General features: G+C 38.5%; 7 protein-coding genes across 7 annotated transcripts; 1 reads left to right on the forward strand and 6 right to left on the reverse strand.

Moving 5' to 3' along the window:
• Positions 1-1,537: 1,537 nt before the first annotated feature.
• Positions 1,538-22,945, forward strand: LOC110375870 (uncharacterized). The gene is made up of 4 exons (XM_021334146.3): positions 1,538-1,976; positions 2,475-2,554; positions 21,914-22,076; positions 22,424-22,945. Exons 1-4 carry the CDS (start codon positions 1,640-1,642, stop codon positions 22,582-22,584), a joined length of 741 nt encoding a protein of 246 aa, XP_021189821.1. The 5' UTR covers positions 1,538-1,639; the 3' UTR covers positions 22,585-22,945.
• LOC135116681 (prostaglandin reductase 1-like) lies at positions 2,631-3,772 on the reverse strand. The gene has a single exon (XM_064037726.1). It carries the CDS (start codon positions 3,688-3,690, stop codon positions 2,689-2,691), a length of 1,002 nt encoding a protein of 333 aa, XP_063893796.1. The 5' UTR covers positions 3,691-3,772; the 3' UTR covers positions 2,631-2,688.
• On the reverse strand, positions 4,545-6,010 carry LOC110375848 (prostaglandin reductase 1). The gene has a single exon (XM_049843986.2). The coding sequence runs from the start codon at positions 5,967-5,969 to the stop codon at positions 4,965-4,967; it is 1,005 nt and encodes a 334-aa protein (XP_049699943.2). The 5' UTR covers positions 5,970-6,010; the 3' UTR covers positions 4,545-4,964.
• Positions 6,502-7,652, reverse strand: LOC110375828 (prostaglandin reductase 1). Its single transcript, XM_049843985.2, has one exon. It carries the CDS (start codon positions 7,604-7,606, stop codon positions 6,587-6,589), a length of 1,020 nt encoding a protein of 339 aa, XP_049699942.2. The 5' UTR covers positions 7,607-7,652; the 3' UTR covers positions 6,502-6,586.
• Positions 10,843-11,989, reverse strand: LOC135118795 (prostaglandin reductase 1-like). The gene has a single exon (XM_064041689.1). It carries the CDS (start codon positions 11,949-11,951, stop codon positions 10,932-10,934), a length of 1,020 nt encoding a protein of 339 aa, XP_063897759.1. The 5' UTR covers positions 11,952-11,989; the 3' UTR covers positions 10,843-10,931.
• On the reverse strand, positions 15,508-16,669 carry LOC135117746 (prostaglandin reductase 1-like). Its single transcript, XM_064037710.1, has one exon. The coding sequence runs from the start codon at positions 16,613-16,615 to the stop codon at positions 15,596-15,598; it is 1,020 nt and encodes a 339-aa protein (XP_063893780.1). The 5' UTR covers positions 16,616-16,669; the 3' UTR covers positions 15,508-15,595.
• Positions 18,512-19,629, reverse strand: LOC110375859 (prostaglandin reductase 1). Its single transcript, XM_049843992.2, has one exon. The coding sequence runs from the start codon at positions 19,536-19,538 to the stop codon at positions 18,540-18,542; it is 999 nt and encodes a 332-aa protein (XP_049699949.2). The 5' UTR covers positions 19,539-19,629; the 3' UTR covers positions 18,512-18,539.
• Positions 22,946-23,469: the final 524 nt, after the last annotated feature.

The following is a 23,469-nucleotide window of genomic DNA, read 5'->3' on the forward strand; positions in this document are numbered from 1 at the left end:
GGGGGCGGCGGTAAAGCGGTGATTGGCCTGAAGCGCATCGCATCATTGCCGTCACTTGAGATTGGTTCTTTGCAGCGGTTGACGTACTTCACGACGACTAGTTACGCTTCCAGCCAATTTAATTGACACCAATTTTTATAAAATATAGTTTTCTTTTATATATATATATATGTTTTTAATTTCATTAAAGAATAATTAAATTCCAGGCCAAAAATGTTAACAAGAAAAGTACCAAGGTACGTAGTCGTTTTTTTTTGTCAAACTAGAAAGGTAGGTAGGTATATTTTAAATTAGAAACACTTTTGATTACCTAATTCCATGCCCATTTCTATTTCTCAATTAAATAAATCAATATAAAACCTTTCTTTAAATCATTGAGCCAGTATGAAATTACGTAGGGAACTTAGGAAAAAATAAATAAAAACCGGTCAAGTGAGAGTCGGACTCCCGCACGTAGGGTTCCGTACCAGAGCAAAAATGAGCAAAACCATCATGTTTTTTGTGTGGGAGCCCCCCAATATACTTATTTTATTCTAGTTTTCAGTATTTGTTGTTATAGCGGCAACAGAAATACATCATCTGTGAAAATTTCAACTCTCTAACTATCACGGTTCATGAGATACAGCCTGGTGACAGACGGACGGACGGACAGAGGAGTGAAAACAATAGGGTCCCGTTTTATCCTTCGGGTACGGAACCCTAATAAAAGGGAGTGTGTTTTTTCTTGTCATAAGTGTGTGGAGCGCAAAGCGATCCCCACACTTCTGCCGAGAGCTCAATATCCGTGCCGATAACTGTAGAGAATGCTTAGGCGTTAATTCCGCCATTGAACTTTGTAGTACAAGAAGTATAATATAATAAGATAAACAAACGGGGCATAAATATGGTTTCAGAGTCTTTGGAACCATGCTTTTGAAAAAAGGATCGTGCCTACAGTGTTAATGATAACGGGGCTTATTGATGGAACTTTTTGAAGCAATCAACGAGTTATTTTATCGTCGGAAATGACGATGTGAAAATTTTCAAATTTTTCCGTATGTATTCGGCGCACGGTTTAAGATAGTCGGAATCTAGTCTTATCATAGTCTCACGATGACGTAGCACTATTCTACGACTATAAAGTGTGTACCTTTTCTTTGTAAACTTAGTCTCCTCGTTGGTACTGGTCTAGAATGTCACCAAAGATTTCATTTTTTTTTCGTGATAACCGCGACGTTAGTACAAAAAGGACTTCAGAAGGAACATAGTACATAGGTTATACTAAGTAACATTTGATGATATCGCATCTATGCAAAAGGGAAATAAAATTGCTGTGGTGATAAATTGTTTTGCGCACAGAAGTTGTAAAATATCGAATAATAAATTAGAAATGATCATAGACCCGTAAGATGCATTTGATGACGCTGGTTTCAGGTCCGTAGGAGTGTGAGTTCTCACTGCTCCAGGTCAGTGACACCAACGACTAACAAATCGTATGCAAAAAAGACTGATTAAATTTTATTTAAAAACTCATTCTTTACAAAGTCTCACTTCAATGTCAAAAAGAAAGAAAAAATCACGATTGTCAAATTAAGAAGTATCCTACAATAAAGTTTTTAGAAATTTTTGTTTCGTACAAATTACATTCAGAGTGAAGACCATGGCTACTAGCGGGGACCCGCCAAGCGGTTTGCCGAAGTATATGACGTATTCTCAGTCTAAGGTGCCGTTGTTAGGAGCTTTGATCGACTATGTGGATACTAGTATTCAGTACTTGAGGAGAAAGACTTTTGCTCAAGCGGAGACGTTGCATGCGAAGGCGTCGAGGGCGACGCTCTCGTCGACATTCTTGGCTGCCGTGTGTTTGATGCTAGGGTTCACGTGCAATGTGAAGTTTGAAGTCGTCACAGTGGATGAGGAGCCTCTGCCCAATGACTTGCACTTCATGCTCATGAGCAAAGATGATAAGCTCTATATAGATGATATCGACGTGTCTAGTGAGTGTCTGATTTTTGTGATAATTATACATATCTATTGTATATCAGAGCATTTGTCATCACGTTTGGATTTGGAACCTAATCTACATTACATACCTAGATCTGCATTAGGATAGGTCAATATCTGTTGCAAATATAAAATAAAAGTGGCATGGGTAATCTTAGACATTCTTTAAAGTCAGATTACAAAACGGACTGTATAGTTAACTAAGTAGAGATTATATTGTTCAATTTATATAATTCCGGTCTAGTAGTTTAACGAGGTCGAACGAATTAGGTCCAATATGCTTTGCGGATAATACCTAGATATACCTAGCTACAGTTAATAATGTTATACAATGTTAGATAATATCTCAGACAAACGAGCATTTAGATAGGATAATGTATATTTTATTTTTAGACGGATTAAGTGGTTGACCTTGGTGTTTGTTTAGATAGATATAAGTTATAGACCAAGTAGGTATTATGTGTTATTATATGATAATGGCGTTGTTGCAGGAGTGATGTGGTGTGTCGAGGCGTCAGACTGTCTTGTTGTACTAATTAGCTGCCTGTTGATATGGAACTCTACAAATGTGGTAACATTTACAACTCACTTGATAGAATAGCTATGTAGCATAACTAACATATAGGTAAATAAGGAAAACAAGAGTATACAAGTCAGGCAGGTACTTTAATTGTGCAGTTTGATAGTTATACACACTTTGTAAAGTTACAATTTAACAACAGCTTTACCAACATTTTCTCCCTTCAATATTCCAAGAAACGCGTCGTAGATGTTCTCGAAACCTTCATAGATGTGTTCCCTGGGCTTCAACTCTCCACTCTGTATCCACTTGATAAGTTCTGTATGTGCATCTGATTGACGATACAGCCATCGCCATGTTAAGAAACCTTCTATTTTCAATTGCTTGAATACCAAAGCTGGTTGTAGAATAGACGCCTTAGGTGTTTTAGAAGGATCCTCGTTGTAAGAACTGCTACTACCACAAACTGCTACCCTGCCAAAGTCGTTCATCTGATTTATGATAATACTGCTGAGCTCACCACCCACGTTGTCGAAGTAACAGTCAACACCTTTAGGAGCAGCTTCCTTGAGAGCAGCCGAAAGGTTGGCGCCCTTGTAGTTGATCGCTTTGTCGAAGCCGATCTCTTCCAGCCACTTCAGCTTCTCTTCAGAGCCAGCGAAGCCAATGACCTTGCAGCCCTTGATCTTAGCAATCTGTCCAACTAGTGAGCCGACCGCCCCAGCAGCCCCCGTCACAACCACTGTCTCACCAGCTTTTGGTTTGCAAATATCCATAAGTCCGAAGTACGCCGCTGCACCAGGCATACCCACTGCTCCCACTCCCAAAGAATCCGAGAAACCTTTCATTTCTGGCAGTTTGTACACGGAGCAGAAAGGATCGACTTCATTGGTATCGATGATAACGTAATCACACCAGCCTTTGTGGGAGACAACTTTGGTGCCAACTGGGAATTTGGGATCCTTCGAATCTTCCACCAAGCCAACTTGATAGCCGAACTGGTCGTAAGGAACAGAAAATTGAGTACTGTAGGCACGCATGTATGGGTCTACACTCACCCATTCAACTTTGACCAGAATCTCTCCATTTTTGAGGGGAGGTAACTCGTATTCCACAATTTCGAAGTCTTCACGTTTGGGTAAACCCTCAAATGCTTTTTTGACAACGTATTTACGAGCCTTCACCATCGTGATGTTCTCTTTACTAAACGTACCGAGCGACTGTCTAAGAGTAGGTTAGTGAGCGACCGTGGTGCTAACATTGAACGACCTTGTAAATCTCGTCTGAGACGATACATAGGTACAGTTTTTAAGCTTGCGGCGCGTCACCAGTCAAATGTTCTGCAGCTTTTTGGGATGCCTTTTTGGGATAAATCGTTTTGCCAAATAAGTATGTTTGTCTATATGCATTTAATTATTTATGAGCCTGGAAATTCAAACGAAGATATTCACTTTGTGACTTGAAATTCCGTGTTGCATCTGACTTTTATGAATGCAATTCCGGTAATTAAAAAAAAAAAAATAAGATGAAGTAACCTGCACGCAGGGAAAGCCAAGAAAGTAATCCTAAGACATAGGCGTCGTCCTAATTGGCAGCGATCGCGCGATGGCGCGATGCGTTTTTCATCTAAGACGTCGTCCTAATTGACAGTGATTGTACGATGACACGATGCGTTCTCGTCGTTTGATGAGTTCAAACATACAGATTCCATCAGAGTGTCCTATTTGAACCTCGCAAGTGAGATAGTGAGATCGTGAGATGAAAAACGCATCGCACCATCGCGCGATCGCTGCCAATTAGGACGACGCCATAAGGTGCTCTTGAAACGTTCATTTCCGCAGATTTACAGTTATTCTAAAGAACGGAGGACCAAGAAAACAAGAATCTCGATAACCAATATCAAAATTATGTGTGTGTGATTAAGATCCTAGTTCCCTATAATCACATTAAAATGAATTTTTGATCGTTTGCTTAACTGGTAACTTATCCCGTCGGCGTCAGCTGTTTAAAAGTTACTTGGGGATAAAAATAGCAGTGTATATAAATACTGCAAATAAATATATTTACTAACATTTTTGACACTTTTCCTAGTAAGAGATACACAACCTAAAAAGTGTCTAAAAACCTTGATATAAAAAGTGCTTATTTTAAACAACCTGATGAACGCCTTAATTATACCAGGTGGAAACTTTGCTCTAGTAAATACATCAGGCGCTTTGAAAAGAGTATTCACTGGTTATGCTCTTATATTTAACTAGTCATGCGCAAGGTTTTGGACACATATTGGTGCACCCATAATGATAATGATCCCCTTAAAAATAAAGGGTAACATTGTAATACAAAATACGTATGCAGTTGGGTGTATTGAAATGTAATTAAATTCGGATATATACACTCTGCCTCATGGCATTCAGAGAGACGAAACAATCAGCATCTACTACTATAATAACATTTTTAAATCTTATAATTTAACAACAGCTTTTCCAAAATTTTCACCATTCAACATTCCTACAAAAGCGTCAAAGACGTTTTCGAAACCTTTACTAATCTGCTCAAGCGGCTTCAGCTCTCCACTTTTGATCCACTTGATCATCTGTTCATATGCTTCTGGTATTTTACTCTTCCATCGCCACAAATGGAAACCTTCCACTTTCAGTTGTTTACCCAATATAGCTAATTGTACAATAGTAGCTTTGGGCAATTTACTGCGATCTATATTATAAGCACTAATGCAGCCACAAATTGCTACTCGGCCGAATTCGTTCATCTGATACATTATATCACTGCTGAGTTCACCGCCAACATTATCGAAGAAGCAGTCAATGCCATTGGGAGCAGCTTCCTTCAGGGCAGCCGCAGCGTCAGCATTCTTGTAGTTGATCGCCTTGTCGAAGCCGATCTCTTCCAGCCACTTCACCTTATCGTCAGAGCCAGCGAAGCCGATGACCTTGCAGCCCTTGATCTTAGCAATCTGTCCGACCAGCGAGCCGACCGCTCCAGCAGCGCCGGTTACAACGACTGTCTCACCAGCTTTAGGCTGACAAAGTTCTAGAAATCCAAAATATGCGGTAGCACCAGGCATACCCACTGCACCAATTCCGAAAGAATCCGAGTAACCTTTCAAATCAGGTAATTTGTACAGTTCTCCAGCCACTGGATCGGGGTCACTTGTATCGATGATAACGTAGTCACACCAACCTTTGTGAGAGACGACTCTAGTGCCAACGGGGTATCTAGGATCCTTCGATTCTTCCACTACACCGACTTGATAGCCGAACTGGTCGTATGGCACCGGGTATCGTATATTGTAGGCACGCATGTATGGGTCGACACTCACCCACTCAACTTTAACCAGAATCTCTCCATTTTTTAAAACTGGTAACTCGTATTCGACAATTTCGAAGTCTTCAAGTTTGGGTAAACCTTCGAAGATTTTCTTGACGACATATTTACGTGCCTTCACCATTGTAAAGACCTTTCGCGTTACGAGAGTTACTGAGTTTACCAACATATGCATTACAATTTATAGCTGTTCAGAAAATATAATGTCATCGTGATGACGACAAACTCGTTGATTCACTCTACAGTTTACGATATTCAATCAATCAATCAATTGGATTTATTAGATAGATGACATATTGTCCAGTCATTTTAGGTATTTCAATAAAAAATTTATCACTATAAATCATTTACCGTTGACATTTCATAGTTAGAGACTCGGAGCCGACCCCAACACAACATGGTCAACCAACCCACAATCTAAACATTATCAGACAGATGACGTCTTAGATATAATCCTTGAACTTCCAGTTCTGGCATGATAGGACTATATGCTTTCGAGTTCTTAGGTATTTGTATTTGTATTATATACAAAGGAGCATTACATACATATCCTAAGATTGTATTTATACAAGTACAATTTTTAATACTTATTGCCCGTAAACGACCCTGCAGGATCGTCAAAGCTCGCGACGGTAGAAGAGTAACACAGACGCAGATAACATTTATAACATAGTTTATTTTTTACAATCCTTGGATATTATAATTGAACAACAGTTTGATAGTTATACACACTTTGTAAACTTACAATTTAACAACAGCTTTACCAACATTTTCACCTTTCAACATTCCTACAAAAGCGTCGTAGATGTTTTCAAAACCTTCCGTGACGTGCTCCCTGGGTATCAACTTTCCACTTCGTATCCACTTGATAAGTTGCTCGTGTGCCACCGATTGCTGGTCCAACCATCGCATTAAGCTAAAACCTTCAATTTTCAGTTGTTTACCCAATATAACAGGTTGTAACATCGCGCCCTTGGGTCTTTTGTCACGATCCAAATTATACACACTGATGCTTCCACAGATAGCTACCCTGCCAAATTCATTCATCTGATATATGACTTCATTGCTGACGTCTCCACCAACATTATCGAAGAAGCAGTCAACACCCCCGGGAGCGGCTTCTTTCAGAGCCGCGGCGACATCTGCAGTCTTGTAATTGATCGCCTTGTCGAAACCAATCTCCTCCAGCCACTTCACCTTCTCGTCAGAGCCAGCGAAGCCAATGACCTTGTAGCCCTTGATCTTAGCAATCTGTCCGACTACCGAGCCGACTGCTCCAGCAGCCCCCGTCACAACCACTGTTTCACCCTCTTTTGGTTGACAGACTTCCAGTAATCCGAAGTAAGCAGTAGCACCAGGCATACCAGCTGCACCAATACCAAAGGAGTTCGATAAACCGCTCAAGTCAGGCAATTTATACAGTGGTCCTGTTATTTTATCGGGGACATTAGTATCTATAACAGCGTAGTCACACCAGCCTTTGTGAGAGACTACTCTTGTGCCAACTGGATATCTGGCGTCCCTGGATTCTTTCACTAATCCGATTTGATAACCAAACTGGTCATAGGGAGTGATCCCGGACCCTTCCTGGACTATTGAATTGTATGACCGCATGTATGGGTCCACACTCACCCACTCAACTTTGACCAGAATCTCTCCATTCTTGAGCGCTGGCAATTCGTATTCTACAATTTCGAAGTCTTCTCGTTTGGGTAAGCCCTGGAAGACTTTCTTGACAACGTATTTGCGTGCCTTCACCATTTTACTGTTATGTCGTCCCGTCTTAACAATTGCCGAGTGACTGCGAAGACTGATGATGTGCTACAGTTTATAATGGTTTAATAGTGTAATGTCATCATGATGGAGATGGTGCATATTCGAGGGTAATTGGTATCTAGTCATATCAGTTAGATAGACGATAATTACACTGCGTTTCGTGATTTTGGAACCCATTGAACTGATAGCTAGAATAAATATTTAATGACTCATAGATAAATAGTTCCAAACATTATGTGGCGTCCTTCACGTCTAGTTTTTGAGGTGACGAGACAATCATTGTTTTAACTACCGTCGCTTTAGGCGTTCATGAAATAGTTGAAGCTTTCGATGTCATTATACTTTTATATCGTTTTTTTTATTCACAAATCGTTTTTTTTGATAACCTCAACATCTCTGAGCATATTTATTCGATAATCCGATATGATGTCGAACTAAGTGGCCGTCGTAACTGCAAAAATGCACCAAATAAAGTTTTAAAGACATTGTAAAATCACAGACAAAAAATATTCTGAAAAAGTGAGAAATGCATATTTACTTTATTTTGGACGTACTATTAAGCAAGGTCAACCATGTATACATAGTATATATAGTTTTTAGGTTTTACAACCATGTATATATAGTTTTTTTTGTGTTTCATGCTATGCTACTCCCATATCTTGGTGTAAAGTATAATGGAAACAAGATGTCAATACCATTTGCCGTACCAATAATATAATGACTGACCTTTACGTAGCTTTGGTCTCTAGACAGATGGATCTAACTGCAAATTTGCAGTTCGGATGCAGTTGACACGACTGCAATAGATCTGCAAATCAACTTCAGAACACGACTGCACGCCGACTGCATCCAAATTGCAATCGGACTGCGCGGTTGGTTTGCAGTTCTATAAATTGCAGTCGTGTCAACTGCATTTGAACTGCATCCGAACTGCAAATTTGCAGTTGGATTGCAGTCCGTCTGTCTGGAGCCTTACACAGAAAATCAAGAGGAAGAAAAACATTCAGTATCGTGACGTTTCTTCAATGTCGAAATCATGCAGTTCATTACAGTAAAAAACCTTCTGTATTTGTAAAAAAAATATGCAAGATGGAAAGAAAATATCTATATACATATATATTTTTAGTAAAAAATTGGTATAAAGAAGACGGATCACAATCCTCGGTCCTATAAATAATATGTGACGTATCTAAAAAAAAATATAAAAATGTTTAAAAAATATGGCATTCTCTCAAACAAAACTTTTTTACACTTTCTTACGAAAAAAATGGTTCAAAAATTGTTCAGGCGCTGTTATGAAAAAATTGTTCTTAAGACTATTTAAGGACCATTTTTTGAAATTATGATATGTTTGATAGGGTATACCTCATAGGTGGTCCCATATTCATCAGGTCAGGATCTGATGATGGAAACCCTGAGAAATCCAGGGCAACTTTTGAAAGTTGTAGGCATGCGCAGGAAAAAAAATTGACAATGAGGTGTATGATGAACACTATGTAACAGTGAAGGTTTGGAGCTGACCTGATGATGGAGACCAGAGAAGGTCGAGGGAACTCGACAACTGAATATGTAAACTACCTCGTGTTTGGTCGTATATTATTCGTATTGATGAGAACTTTCCACTAATGCGGATAGTAACAACTACGCTTGTCACTGAAAAGCCAAAAAAAAAAAAACTTAAAAAAAAAATTAAGACCGACACCCAAAACGCTGACAAAGTTTGCTATTTGTTGGCTGACCTTGACCTTGACCTTGATTATGGCCTATCAAACAAAAACATAATTTAAAAAAAAAACCATAAAATATAGTCTTATAAACGATGTTTTCGTAACAGCGCCTGAATAATTTTAAGGCATTTTTTTCGTATGAAGGTGTAAAAAAAGTAAGTTAGAGAGTATGCCATATTTTTTTATCATTTTTATCTTTTTTTGAGATACGTCACATTGTTATAGGTTTTTTTTTTTTTTTATCGACGTAAAATCATCAAATGACCCCTCCCGCTGTGGGTTAGCAGCGGTGAGGGAGTGTCAGACTCTTACTGACTAAAATCGTCGTGTTCCGTCATAGGCCTTTTATGTACCAGGGCCGCGGTATCTCTTTCGAACAACCCGCAGCCCCGGCAGGCCAGCCCTGCTGGGCCCGCTGGGGTTGCTGACATCTCTTTGAGGAGCGCGTGGAACAACGCGCGCCGTCGACACGGGTCTGTCGTCTAGAAAGACAGAGGGACGATGAGCCACCCGAACTCACCGCCCACAGACCCATTGTTATAGGTCGTGGGACAATTTTGATCCATCTTCTTTTAAATAGGAAAACATCAAATTTCAAAGTGGGTACTTAATTTTTTTTTCATTTGTTACCACGGACTAGTCCGTGTTTGTAACGGAGTGTTATTTTCATGTTTTATTGGATTCATTTCCAACAAATTAATTTCAACATAACGTAATTATTTTTTAAAACACACACACATTTAAAAAAAAATGTAGTTATGTAGTTCTAGTAGCTTAGTCCCTGCGTTGATGATTATTCATTTTTGATTTAGGAAGATACTAGTTGTTGATAGTGTTTAACCATGTAACCCCTTTTGCGAATTCAAAAGTCAACTGTGTATTTTTTTTCCTGCCATGAGCAGGTAATAATGCAGGTAATAGTTTGCCTGTTACGTGCCAGCATCCGATCATCAGACTGTTTGATATCTGATCTTAATCTTTGTCCTAAGATAAATTGAACTCATAGGGGGTTTTTATTTACATCATATTATATTTCTTTCAGTGCTGTAACATATGTACAGTCAACTTCAGGTCAGTGGTAACAGTTTTATAGGAAAATCGTACTTATTACTATTGAGTTAAAGTGCATGCCAGTTACCACTGATGTGCGGTCTACTGTAGGTACCTAATTTAAACCTATAGGAATATAATTGGCTGAAATTTTTTCTTTTTCCTAGATCGCCTGCGCAGGTTCAAAAAACTACACAGGTCTATTCCCACACACATTCCGGTCTACCTACGCAGGCATACCTGCACAGGTGGACCTCTCCGGTAGACCCTGGCGTGAATGGCCGTCACACGTTACTATCATAGCTAAATAACAAAAAAAACTGGTCAGCAGATGAACACACAGCACAACATTTTCATTTGATATTTTTAAGCCACATTTTCATACAACTGTACCCTGCAGGATCGTCAAAGCTCGCGACGTTAGAGGAGTAAAACAGGCGCAGATAACATTTTATAACATAGTTTATTTTTTACAATGCTTGGATATTATAATTTAACAACAGTTTGATAGTTATAATACACACTTTGTAAACTTACAATTTAACAACAGCTTTACCAACATTTTCACCTTTCAACATTCCTACAAAAGCGTCGTAGATGTTTTCAAAACCTTCCGTGACGTGCTCCCTGGGTATCAACTTTCCACTTCGTATCCACTTGATAAGTTGCTCGTGTGCAACCGATTGTTGGTTCAACCATCGCATTAAGCTAAAACCTTCAATTCTCAGTTGTTTACCCAATATAACAGGTTGTAACATCGCGCCCTTGGGTCTTTTGTCACGATCCAAATTATACACACTGATGCTTCCACAGATAGCTACTCTGCCAAATTCATTCATCTGATATATGACGTCATTGCTGACGTCTCCACCAACATTATCGAAGAAGCAGTCAACACCCCCGGGAGCGGCTTCTTTCAGAGCCGCTGCGACATCTGCAGTCTTGTAATTGATCGCCTTGTCGAAACCAATCTCTTCCAGCCACTTCACCTTCTCGTCAGAGCCAGCGAAGCCGATGACTTTGTAGCCCTTGATCTTAGCAATCTGTCCGACTACCGAGCCGACTGCTCCAGCAGCGCCCGTCACAACCACTGTTTCACCCTCTTTAGGATGACAGACTTCCAGTAATCCGAAGTAAGCAGTAGCACCAGGCATACCAGCTGCACCAATACCAAAGGAGTTTGATAAACCGGTCAAGTCAGGCAATTTATACATTGGTCCTGTTATTTTATCGGGGACATTAGTGTCTATAACAGCGTAGTCACACCAGCCTTTGTGAGAGACTACTCTTGTGCCAACTGGATATCTGGCATCCCTGGATTCTTTCACTAATCCGATTTGATAACCAAACTGGTCATAGGGAGTGAACTCGGACCCTACCTGGGCTATTGAATTGTATGACCGCATGTATGGGTCTACACTCACCCACTCAACTTTGACCAGAATCTCTCCATTCTTGAGCGCTGGCAATTCGTATTCTACAATTTCGAAGTCTTCTCGTTTGGGTAAGCCCTGGAACACTTTCTTGACAACGTATTTTCGTGCCTTCACCATTTTACTGTTATGTCGTCCCGTCTTAACAATTGCCGAGTGACTGCGAAGACTGATGATGTGCCACAGTTTATAATGGTTTAATAGTGTAATGTCATCATGATGGAGATGGTGCATATTCGAGGGTAATTGGTATCTAGTCATATCAGTTAGATAGACGATAATTACACTGCGTTTCGTGATTTTGGAACCCATTGAACTGATAGCTAGAATAAATATTTAATGAGTCATAGATAAATAGTTCCAAACATATGTTGTGTCCATCACGTCTAGTTTTTGAGGTATGACAATCATTATTTTAACTACCGTCGCTTTAGGCACTTGTCTCACCGGCAACGATTAACGAGTAACGAGTAGAGCTAGAACTAGAAACGAGTTAGCGAGACGCGGGGAGCGAGTGCGTAGTTCCGATATTTGTATAGCTCGGCTATAAGCGAGTGTGCGAGTGAGGCGGGCGTTTACTCGCATCACTCGCTCGCTAGATACGCACTGTACAGAAATGACCATTGGTTGCTCACTCGGCGTGAGTTCTAATCGCTTGGCGAGTGTCGCCGAGCGAGTGTTACCTTTCATAGCTTTTGTCGCTCAGCGACAAACTAGTGAAACGAGTGCTCGCCGGCAGTGTGAACAGTCAGCGATCAACTATTTGTATATGCATCTCTTTTGTTCACTTGGAAATTATATCTATTGTACTTTTCTTGAGCGAGAAAATAGCCGTTAGTTAGTCGTTTTCTCGTCGTTGGTGGGACAACTGCCTTAGGCGTTCATGAAATAGTTGAAGCTTTCGATGTCATTATACTTTTATATCGTTTTTTTTTTTTTCGATAACCTCGACATCTCTGAGCATATTTATTCGATAATCCAATATGATATCGAACTAAGTGGCCGTCGTAACTGCAAAAATGCACCAAATAAGGTTTGTGTTCTTTGTGGACATTGTAAAATAACAGACAAAAAATATTCAGAAAAAGATAGAAATGCATATTTACTTTATTTTGGACGTACTATTAAGCAAGATCAACCATGTATACCGTTTTTTTGTGTTTCATGTTATGCTACTCTCATATCTTGGTATAAAGTATAATGGAAACGACGTCAATACCATTTGCCGTACCAATAATTATTGCTACTTTCGCATGACTGACATTTACGTTTAGCTTTGGTTTTTATTTAGGTTGCTTTATTTATTTAATTGCAAACAAAGACTAGAATATTGCAAATTTGCAGTTGGATTGCAGTCCATCTGTCTAGCTAGAGCGTTACACAGAAAATCAAAAGGAAGAAAAACATTCAGTATCCTGACGTTTCTTCAATGTCTAAATCATGCAGTACATCACAGTAAAAAATCTTCTGTATTTGTAAACAAAATATGCAAGATGGAAAGAAAATATCTATATACATTATAAATTCTTAGTAAACAATTGGTATAAAGAAGACGGATCACAATCCTCGGTCCTATAAATAATGTGACGTATCTCAAAAAAAAATAAAAAAATATGGCATTCTCTCTAACTAAATTTTTTTACACCTTCATACGAAAAAAATGCTTCAAAAATTGTTCAGGCGCTGTTATGAAAAAATTGTTCATAAGACTATTTAAGGACCATTTTTTGAAATTATGATATGTTTGATAGGGTATACCTCATAGGTAGTCCTATATTCATCAGGTCAGGATCTGATGATGGAAACCCTGAGAAATCCAGGGCAACTTTTGAAAGTTGTAGGCATGCGCTGGATAAAAAATTGACAATGAGGTGTATGTCTGATAACACTATGCAACAGTGAACAGTGAAGATTTGGAGCTGACCTGATGATACAGACCAGAGAAGGTTGAGGGAACTCGACAACTGAATATGTAAGCTACCTCGTGTTTGGTCGTATATTATTCGTATTGATGAGAACTTTCCACTAATGCGGATAGTAACAACTACGCTTGTCACTGAAAAGCCAAAAATAAAAATAAAAAACTTTTTACAAAAAAGTAAGACCGGCACCCAAAACACTGAAAAAGTTTGCTGTTTGTTGGCTGACCAGATGATTATGGCCTATCAAACAAAAACATAATTAAAAAAAAAACCATAAAATATAGTCTTATAAACGATGTTTTCGTAACAGCGCCTGAATAATTTTTAAGGCATTTTTTTCGTATGAAGGTGTAAAAAAAAATAAGTTAGAGAGTATGTTTTATAATTTTTATCTTTTTTTGAGATACGTCACATTGTTATAGAACGTGGGGCAATTTTGATCCATCTTCTTTTAAATAGGAAAACATCAAATTTCAAAGTGGGTACTTAATTTTTTTTTCATTTGTAACTACGGACTAGTCCGTATTTGTCTGCCTCGTTGGTCTAGTGGTCGCAAGTGCGGCTGCTGAGCATGAGGTCTCGGGTTCGATTCCCGAGTCGGGCCGAAATCGCTTTGTGGGTTTTAGAAGACTTTCACAAAGCAGCCCGGAGCCTGGAAGCTGGTGATTGATTCACCCGTGCATCGGAGAGCACGTAAATGTCGGTCCTGCGCCTGATCTCTCTCCGGTCGTGTCGGATTACCGTCCCATCGGACTATGAGAGTGAAGGAATAGGGAGTGCACTTGTGTCTGCGCAAATGCTCGTGCACTATAATATGTCCTGCGTAGTTGGCTAATCTCCTTACATGAGAACAGCCGCCGTAGCCGATAATCGGCTAGGAGGACATCATCATCATCATCATCATTTGTAACGCAGTGTTATTTTCATGTTTTATTGGATTCATTTCCAACAAATTAATTTCAACATAACGTAATTATTTTTTGTTTTTTCTAAACTAAACTTCACACATTTTTTTAAAATGTAGTTATGTGGTTCTAGTAGCTCAGTCTCTGCGTTGATGATTATTCATTATGATTTAGGTAGATACTAGTTGTTGATATTTTTTTATCATATGACCCTTTTGCGAATTCAAAAGTCAACCGTGTAATTTTTTTTCCTGCCATGAGCAGGTAATAATGAATTACCTAGTTTACCTGTTACGTGCCAGCACCCGATCATCAGACTGTTCTATATCTGATCTTAATCTTTGTCCTAAGATAAATTGAACTCATAGGGGTTTTTTATTCACATCATATTAGATATTTTTCTGTGCTGTAACATATGTACAGTCAACTTCAGGTCAGTGGTAACAGTTTTATAGGAAAATCGTACTTATTACTATTGAGTTAAGGTGCATGACAGTTACCACTGATGTGCGGTCTACTGTACCTAATTTAAACCTATGAATATAATTGGCTGAAAAATTTTCTTTTTCCTAGATCGCCTGCGCAGGTTCAAAAAACTACACAGGTCTATTCCCACACACATTTCGGTCCATCTGCGCAGGCATACCTGCACAGGTGGTACCTCTCCGGTAAACCCTGGCGTGTATGGCTGTCACACGTTACTATCATAGCTAAATAACAAAAAAACACTGGACAACAGATGAACACACTGCACAACTTTTGCATTTGATATTTTTAAGCCACATTTTCATACAACTGTCTGCAGGATCGTCAAAGCTCGCGACGTTAGAGGAGTAAAACAGGCGCAGATAACATTTTATAACATAGTTTATTTTTTACAATGCTTGGATATTATAATTTTACAACAGGTTTGATAGTTATACACCACTTTATAAACTTACAATTTAACAACAGCTTTTCCAACATTTTCACCTTTCAACATTCCTACAAAAGCGTCGTAGATGTTTTCAAAACCTTCCGTGACGTGCTCCCTGGGTATCAACTTTCCACTTCGTATCCACTTGATAAGTTGTTCGTGTGCAATCGATAGCTGATCCAACCATCGCCCTAAATTAAAACCTTCAATTCTCAGTTGTTTACCTACTATAACAGGTTGCAGCAACGCGCCCTGGGGTCTTTTGTCACGATCCAAATTATACACACTGATGCTTCCACAGATAGCTACTCTGCCATATTCATTCATCTGATATATGACTTCATTGCTGACGTCTCCACCAACATTATCGAAGAAGCAGTCAACACCCCCGGGAGCGGCTTCTTTCAGAGCCGCGGCGACATCTGCAGTCTTGTAATTGATCGCCTTGTCGAAACCAATCTCCTCCAGCCACTTCACCTTCTCGTCAGAGCCAGCGATGCCGATGACCTTGCAGCCCTTGATCTTAGCAATCTGACCTACTACCGAACCGACTGCTCCAGCAGCGCCCGTCACAACCACTGTTTCACCCTCTTTAGGTTGACAGATTTTCAGAAATCCGAAGTAAGCTACTGCACCATGCATACCAGCTGCACCAATACCAAACGAGTTCGATAAACCGCTCAGGTCAGGCAATTTATACACTGATCCTGCTAGTTTATCGGGGACATTAGGATCGATAATAACGTAGTCACACCAGCCTTTGTGAGAGACTACTCTTGTGCCAACTGGATATTTGGAATCCCTGGATTCTTCCACTAATCCGATTTGAAAACCAAACTGGTCATAGGGAGTGAACTCGGATCCTACCTGGGCTACTGAATTGTATGCCCGCATGAATGGATCCACACTCACCCACTCAACTTTGACCAGAATCTCTCCATTCTTGAGCGCTGGCAATTCGTATTCTACAATTTCGAAGTCTTCTCGTTTGGGTAAGCCCTGGAAGACTTTCTTAACAACGTATTTGCGTGCCTTCACCATTTTACTGTTATGTCGTCCCGTCTTAACAAATGCCGAGTAACTGCGAAGACTGATGATGTGTGTGTCCAGTTTATAGTGGTATAATAGTGTTATGTCATCATGATGAAGATGTTGCATATTCGAGGGTACTTAGTATCTAGTCATATCAGTTAAGATAAACGGTAATTTCACTGTGTTTCATGACTTTGGTACCCGTGGAGCTGATAGCTGGGATGAATAGGCAATGAGTCATAGATAAAAGTTCCAACCATATGTGGCGTCCATCACGTTTGGTTTTCAAGGTATGAGACAATCATTATTTTAGTTACCCTCGCTTTAGGCGTATATGAAATAGTTGAAGTTTTCGATGTCTTTATGCTTTTGTATCGTTTTGTTTTATTCATAAATCGTTTTTTTTTCTCGTTAACCTCGTAGTCCCCAGGCCGGCGAACAAATTTTTTTATGATACAAGACTTTGTGAGTGCCTTCCTTACGATGATTCCGACAAACTTTTCTAATGCGCAAAGTTTGGCGCTGCTGCGTTTTTGAATGCTTGACTCCTGGAATTTTCGATATGACATGACGTCACTATGGCTCTTCGTACATACAAGTTTCATTTTTTGAAATATGTTTAATAAAGTTACTTTCAATATTGTGGTCAACTGGTCCGACTAAGATCATGCTGCGTATGGAGTGTCCACCATTCGGAAAATGTCGATATGGGGTCATTATGTCTCCCCATACATACATGTCGGACAAGAATAACAATGATAGATAATATTATTCTAAATGCCAATATCGACTTGTCCGACAAATACATTGAGTTAAATAGTCATTTCGACGAAAAAAATATTACAAAAGGAAAAAGTTTATTCTTTATGTCAATTTATGACTTAAATATTCACGTGCATTATTTAAAATATTAAATTGACATACTATTTACCAATTCTTATTATTTTAGAAAAAGTAGCCTGACTAAGACGTATTGTCGAAAGTTTATACTATGTTAAGGAATAATATCCCACATCTATCAACGGACTATATATCAATCAAAAGCTCTTTTTAAGCGCAACATTTCGTATCAACATACCACTTATCAATCACAGTATTTTGGAAGACATAACTGAGCTGAGGCATATTATTGATACTTTACATTGTGTTAAGGAATCTACATATCATAACTACATCTCACTTGTAGTTATGAGCCATATTTCAATCAAAAGATCTTTTTAAGCGCAAGGTCGTATTAGCATAACTCCGACAAATTGTTAGTACTTTAAAAGCTGGAGCTTTTCTAAGATTATATTATCGGTAGGGGTTGTCAAGCTAATCGATAACTTCTTTAGTAACAAATTATACAAGGTGCTTTAATATTACCTGCCAGGACTAATTGGGGGGTATTATTGCGTTTATAGATTACAATAGTAAGACGTGTAAGCAAGATCAACCATGGATACCGCATTTTTTTGTGTTTCGTGCTACACTACTCTCATATCTTGGTTTAATGGAAACAAGACATGGGTTTTTTTTCGTAAAAAGTTTTTTAATTGATTAAGGTAAACACCAGTTCTCGATATTTTTTTAACCATAATGACCCTTTTGCAAATTCAGAAGTCAACCGTTTCATTTTTTTTTCTGACATGGACATACCTAATGGATTACCCTTTGAGTGCCAGTATCCGAGCATCAGATTGTTCGATATCTGATCTTAATCTTTTTCCTAAGATAAATTGAACTGATATTTGAGTTTTTTATTTACATAATATATTTTTTATACATATTTCCTTTTTTTTTTTCTTTTTAACCTACAGGTTTGAGTAGCTGGAAAATAACGATTTTTTGTTTTACCTCGCTAACTTTTTTATCGACGACAAAAGCAATGAAAGTCTGGGAATAAAAAAATTAAAACAGTAGGTGATCATAAACTAATCTTATATTTAAAAACTTATAACTTCACAACAGCCTTTCCAAAATTTTCGCCTTTCAGCATGCCTACAAAAGCGTCATAGATGTTTTCGAATCCTTCCGTGATGTGTTCTCTTGGATGTAACTCTCCTGTATGTATCCATTTGGCTAACTGTGCATAACCTTCAGGGTGTCGGTTGAACCACCGCCAACATAGGAATCCCTCAATTTTCAATTGTTTACCTACCAATACAGGTTGAAGGATGGTCGCTTTAGGTGTATCACTTTCATTGTAAGCACTTATGCTACCACAAACAGCGACGCGACCGAAGTCATTCATCTGGTATATAATTTCACTGCTGAGCTCACCACCAACATTATCAAAATAACAGTCAATACCATTGGGTGCAGCTTCCTTGAGAGCTGTCTTGATGTCAGCAGTCTTGTAGTTAATCGCCTTGTCGAATCCGATCTCTTCCAGCCACTTTAATTTGTCATCAGAACCAGCCAAACCAATGACTTTGCAGCCCTTGATCTTAGCAATCTGTCCGACCAGCGAGCCAACCGCTCCAGCAGCGCCGGTTACAACGACTGTCTCACCAGTTTTAGGCTGACAAAGTTCTAGAAATCCAAAATACGCAGTAACACCAGGCATACCCACTGCACCAACTCCCAGAGAATTGGACAAACCTTTCAAGTTTGGTAGTTTGTGCACTTTTTCGTCGTCGGTTTTCGCATCATTTGTATCGATAACAACATAATCACACCAGCCTTTGTGGGAGACGACTCTTGTACCAACTGGGAATCTGGGGTCTTTTGAATCTTCCACCAATCCAACTTGAAAACCGAACTGATCATATGGAACTGGATTCTGTGAATTGTATGCGCGCAAGTAAGGGTCTACGCTCACCCATTCAACTTTGACAAGGATCTCTCCATTCTTAAGTGGGGGTAGCTCGTATTCTACAATTTCGAAGTCTTCACGTTTGGGTAAACCCTCGAAGTGCTTCTTGACGACGTATTTCCTCGCCTTCACCATTATGATTCTGTATCACGAGACTACCGGAGAACTGAGTATACAAACAAGTGGAACACAGTTTATACTCGGTTAGTCCAGACTCGTATCTCCCGGATATCTACGATAGCGTAACTGTATTTATCCGATAAAACATTTTATTACGTTAGTTCTCAGTTACGATAAACCGCAGATTATTTTGTCGATCGTTAATTCTGATTCTGACGACAACGACGTGCAGTTGATGAAGAAACTTATACCACTACTTAGATAATCTATATAAAAATATCTACTGGTCGATTTTACCAAGCCTGTGAGCTTGAGAGTAATTGTGGAAATTTACCGAACTTTACTCTTCAGAGTGCCCCCAATAGTATGTTTATTGTCTTTTTCCGTGGAATGACGCATTTTAATATAATTTCGTCACCAGTAATAACTATTTAGGTATAGCAAACAAACATACTTAGGTACGTTCTCCATATTATATTTAATAATAGGTAAGTTAAGAGTTGAGATTGTACAGATATGAATAATTCTTGGACGGATAAACAACAACTGTACGATAACCCAGATAAGTTGCAATCAGCGAGATAAAGTACCCGGAAAGGAGATTGGGCCAAATGTTTGGCTCTTGGTCTACTCTCCCTCTCTCCCTCTCAGTAATGTGTCGTATTTATATAATTCGAAAGGTCTTTTTAAGCGGAACATTTCGTACTTACACACTACTCACCAATTGTTAGTACTTTGGATGTTAGAACATGTCAAAAGATTTTATCGACTTTTGCTTTCAAGACAATATAACCTGTAATAGCATTGAATCATTTATTATTGTTACTCCTCAAATTGAGTCAGTGTTTGATTTTGCCTATTGTGGTAGCTTTCAATCGTCAACAATTTCATTATTTACTGGCCCTTTAATAAGAAAACTATATACTTATAGTTTTCTTATTCTCTTCTTCTTATATCTTATTATTATCTTCTTATATACTCCATAAATATAAGTACCTCTAAAATATAAGTACCTCTAAAATGTACAACGCTAGGTAGATACACAAAATGTACGCGGCTACGTAGTCACGTACATAATATTGATCTGGATTATTTCAGGTTTATCTTACCTCTAATAAGGCTATAGATTGATAGCGTCAAAAAAATGTAATTTCTCGCATGACTTGCTTGTTTGCCTATGTTTTGCAACTTTAATGTTACACATCATTACATGACTATATTCAAAATTATAACGTAACTTTTATTTTTGTCTTAGTTTATTCTTGTTGGGTTTCTGTCTTTTCTGTGGCATCGTAGCTGTGTCGAAACTTTTTTGATAATTGAATCTCTTTCGAATATTAACTACTCGAGTTTTAAGTCGATGACATGATGTCTGAGTTTATTCCACCAGTGCAAAAATTCAATTGCTTCAAAACTACTAGGTTTTGGAACCACGTTACATCATAAATTTTCTGTGTCACTGCTTATTTTGTATATCTTTTATTGGACACATGATTGTTTTGCAACATGCGTACCAAAATGTCTAGTCACTGTGTTTATTTATTTTGCCTAATAGCCGTTACTCGATATCAGTAATAATAAAGCCGTTATCTAAATTCCATTTAATATGCTTTTCGTTAAAATTACTATTCATGGTCAATCAACGTTATTCATAGTTGTAGAGAATTTGTTATCAATCGTGATATTTACTGTTTAATATGTAGGTAATATTTGATTAAAGTAATAATGTCATTAGCGACGTAACAGATAGGTAAATATGAATGCCTAGCTTTTCTCAACTTTGTTAGGCGTCGGGTTTCAGTCTTACAGGATGCAGCTGAGATTTAGTATTTGAAATGAAGCGACTGCCCATCTGGCCACCATAACATACATAGTTTTTTGGGTAACATCGCTTTGGCAAGACTGATTATTGTAGAATTTCAGAACCCGCCCATTTAACGTGTCTATGGAAACAAAAAAATATATGTAGCAAATCAGGAAACAGAGGTACCAAGCATCGGCTTGATGACGACAAGTAGGTAACTTCAAGTCTATCGAAATACCATTTATTACCATAAAACTTATTGTAATTTCTCATTACGGGAATACTTTTTTAATTAGTGCTAATGGACAACATGTGTCTTTGAGAACAGTTATGGCCGATAAATTGGCTAGGAGTGCATTATCATTAACACGCTTATGTTAGCTTTACCTACCTGTAAATATGTATGTAAGAAAATCTTAGAATCTTAATTTGTCCCACTTCCCGGTTCTCGATTAAGATGAAATTTTGCCCACGCTCTGAGTTCTAATGACAATATATGACTAGTTTAGAAACGTTATTATAAAAAGCGTGTTTCTTGGATTTTTTTAAATATTTGTTATAGCTAATGTTGCTTTCACATTCCCAGCGTTCTCCCCTGAGCGAGTACCTATTCCTGCCGTGGCTGGGCGCCACGCTGCGAGGGCTGTTCCTTCGTCAGGCGCCCACAGCGGGCGCCCTGCTCTATACGATGGCGGTCATCAACGGCAATGTCAACCCACTGTTCCTTACTGCGTTCTCGTTTTTATTTTGTAAGTACTTTATGTAACTAGAGATTGTGGGATATTTTATTCTGGCGAAATCATCCTGATCATCCACTTTATACTGTCATCCATTCACAAATAGATAAACTTAATCATTTGGTGAAAACGTGTGTGTGTATACATCGACAGTTTTTGAGTTAATCTTGGAATGTGTAATAAACAAATTGATAAACTGAACATCTGCATGATAAGGTACACCAAATGCTACCTAATTTCTGAAGATAGCCTTCACATTAGTACATTTAGTACAATTGTAATTTTTTCCGTAATGTGCGTCATGACCATGATGACCATCAAAAAATGTAAAACCAAATAAACTTATACGATGTTGCCAGTATTGGAGGCGCGACTGTGGCTGGAAATCGCTCGTCTGGTGAGGTCGCGGTGGGAACGCCGCGAGCACGCCATCGCCTCTCAAGATGCGGAGTACGAAGTCGAGACCTTATGGAGCAACGACGATGTTCAGAGCGTTGAAGTACGGAACTATGTATATTAGTAAAACCTCTCTTTTAGTAACACTTAATTCGTACATATTTGAGCTGAATATTGTCTCAATTAGCTCTGTTGTGTAGGGATGGAGTGCTATATTTCTAATGGATAGACGAAACAGACGGACAACTAAAAGTTGCTCATAATGTTGTGGAAAACTAAAAGTTGTTCACAATATTGTGAGCTTTTTTGTCTAATGATTTATATTTGTATTATTTTTGTCTTTGGTCGTTCCTCGTCGTGTTAGAGCCTTTATAATAACTTTGTCGCTGGTAAGTTTGTAGGAAACAATAAATTTTGTGTGTTTATGCACCTTTTTTGGATGATACTTTTTAATTAAGTACCTATTAAAGATTATTCGAAAATTGTATACGTCTTTTTCTTTGCTATTTCATGTTAACCAAGAAAATATTATGCAATGACATTTTAAAGGAGCCTAGAATAGTTATTTGTTATACAAGAGTGCAAAGTTGATTTTTAACCGCGGGCTCAATTTTGATGACCGAGCAAGCGAAGGATTCTAAAATTGAAACACGAGCGATAGCGAGGGAATCAAAAGAGCACAAGGTGAAAAATCTTTGCACTCGAGTGCAACACGTAACTTTTCATCCCACCTCATCGAGGAAATTACTAAAACAAAATGGCGCGCACATATGAGTGTCAAATTAAAAAGATGTACCTATTAAAGTTCATTTATTTGAAAACTCAGTTTAAAAATGAAACGAGGTTAAAAATGTATGTAAAAACAATAATAAAAAATACTTAATTAATTGAATATTTATTTTAGGCAGTATTTTATTTGTTTAATATGTATTTGTATGAAAAGTCTTATCAAGATTGTCACAAATGGAGTATTGCACACGATGTTCTAAATTCAAATCACTTTGCCGCT

The sequence above is a fragment of the Helicoverpa armigera genome, chromosome 2, assembly GCF_030705265.1.
Source record: "Helicoverpa armigera isolate CAAS_96S chromosome 2, ASM3070526v1, whole genome shotgun sequence".
Lineage (NCBI taxonomy): Eukaryota > Metazoa > Arthropoda > Insecta > Lepidoptera > Noctuidae > Helicoverpa > Helicoverpa armigera.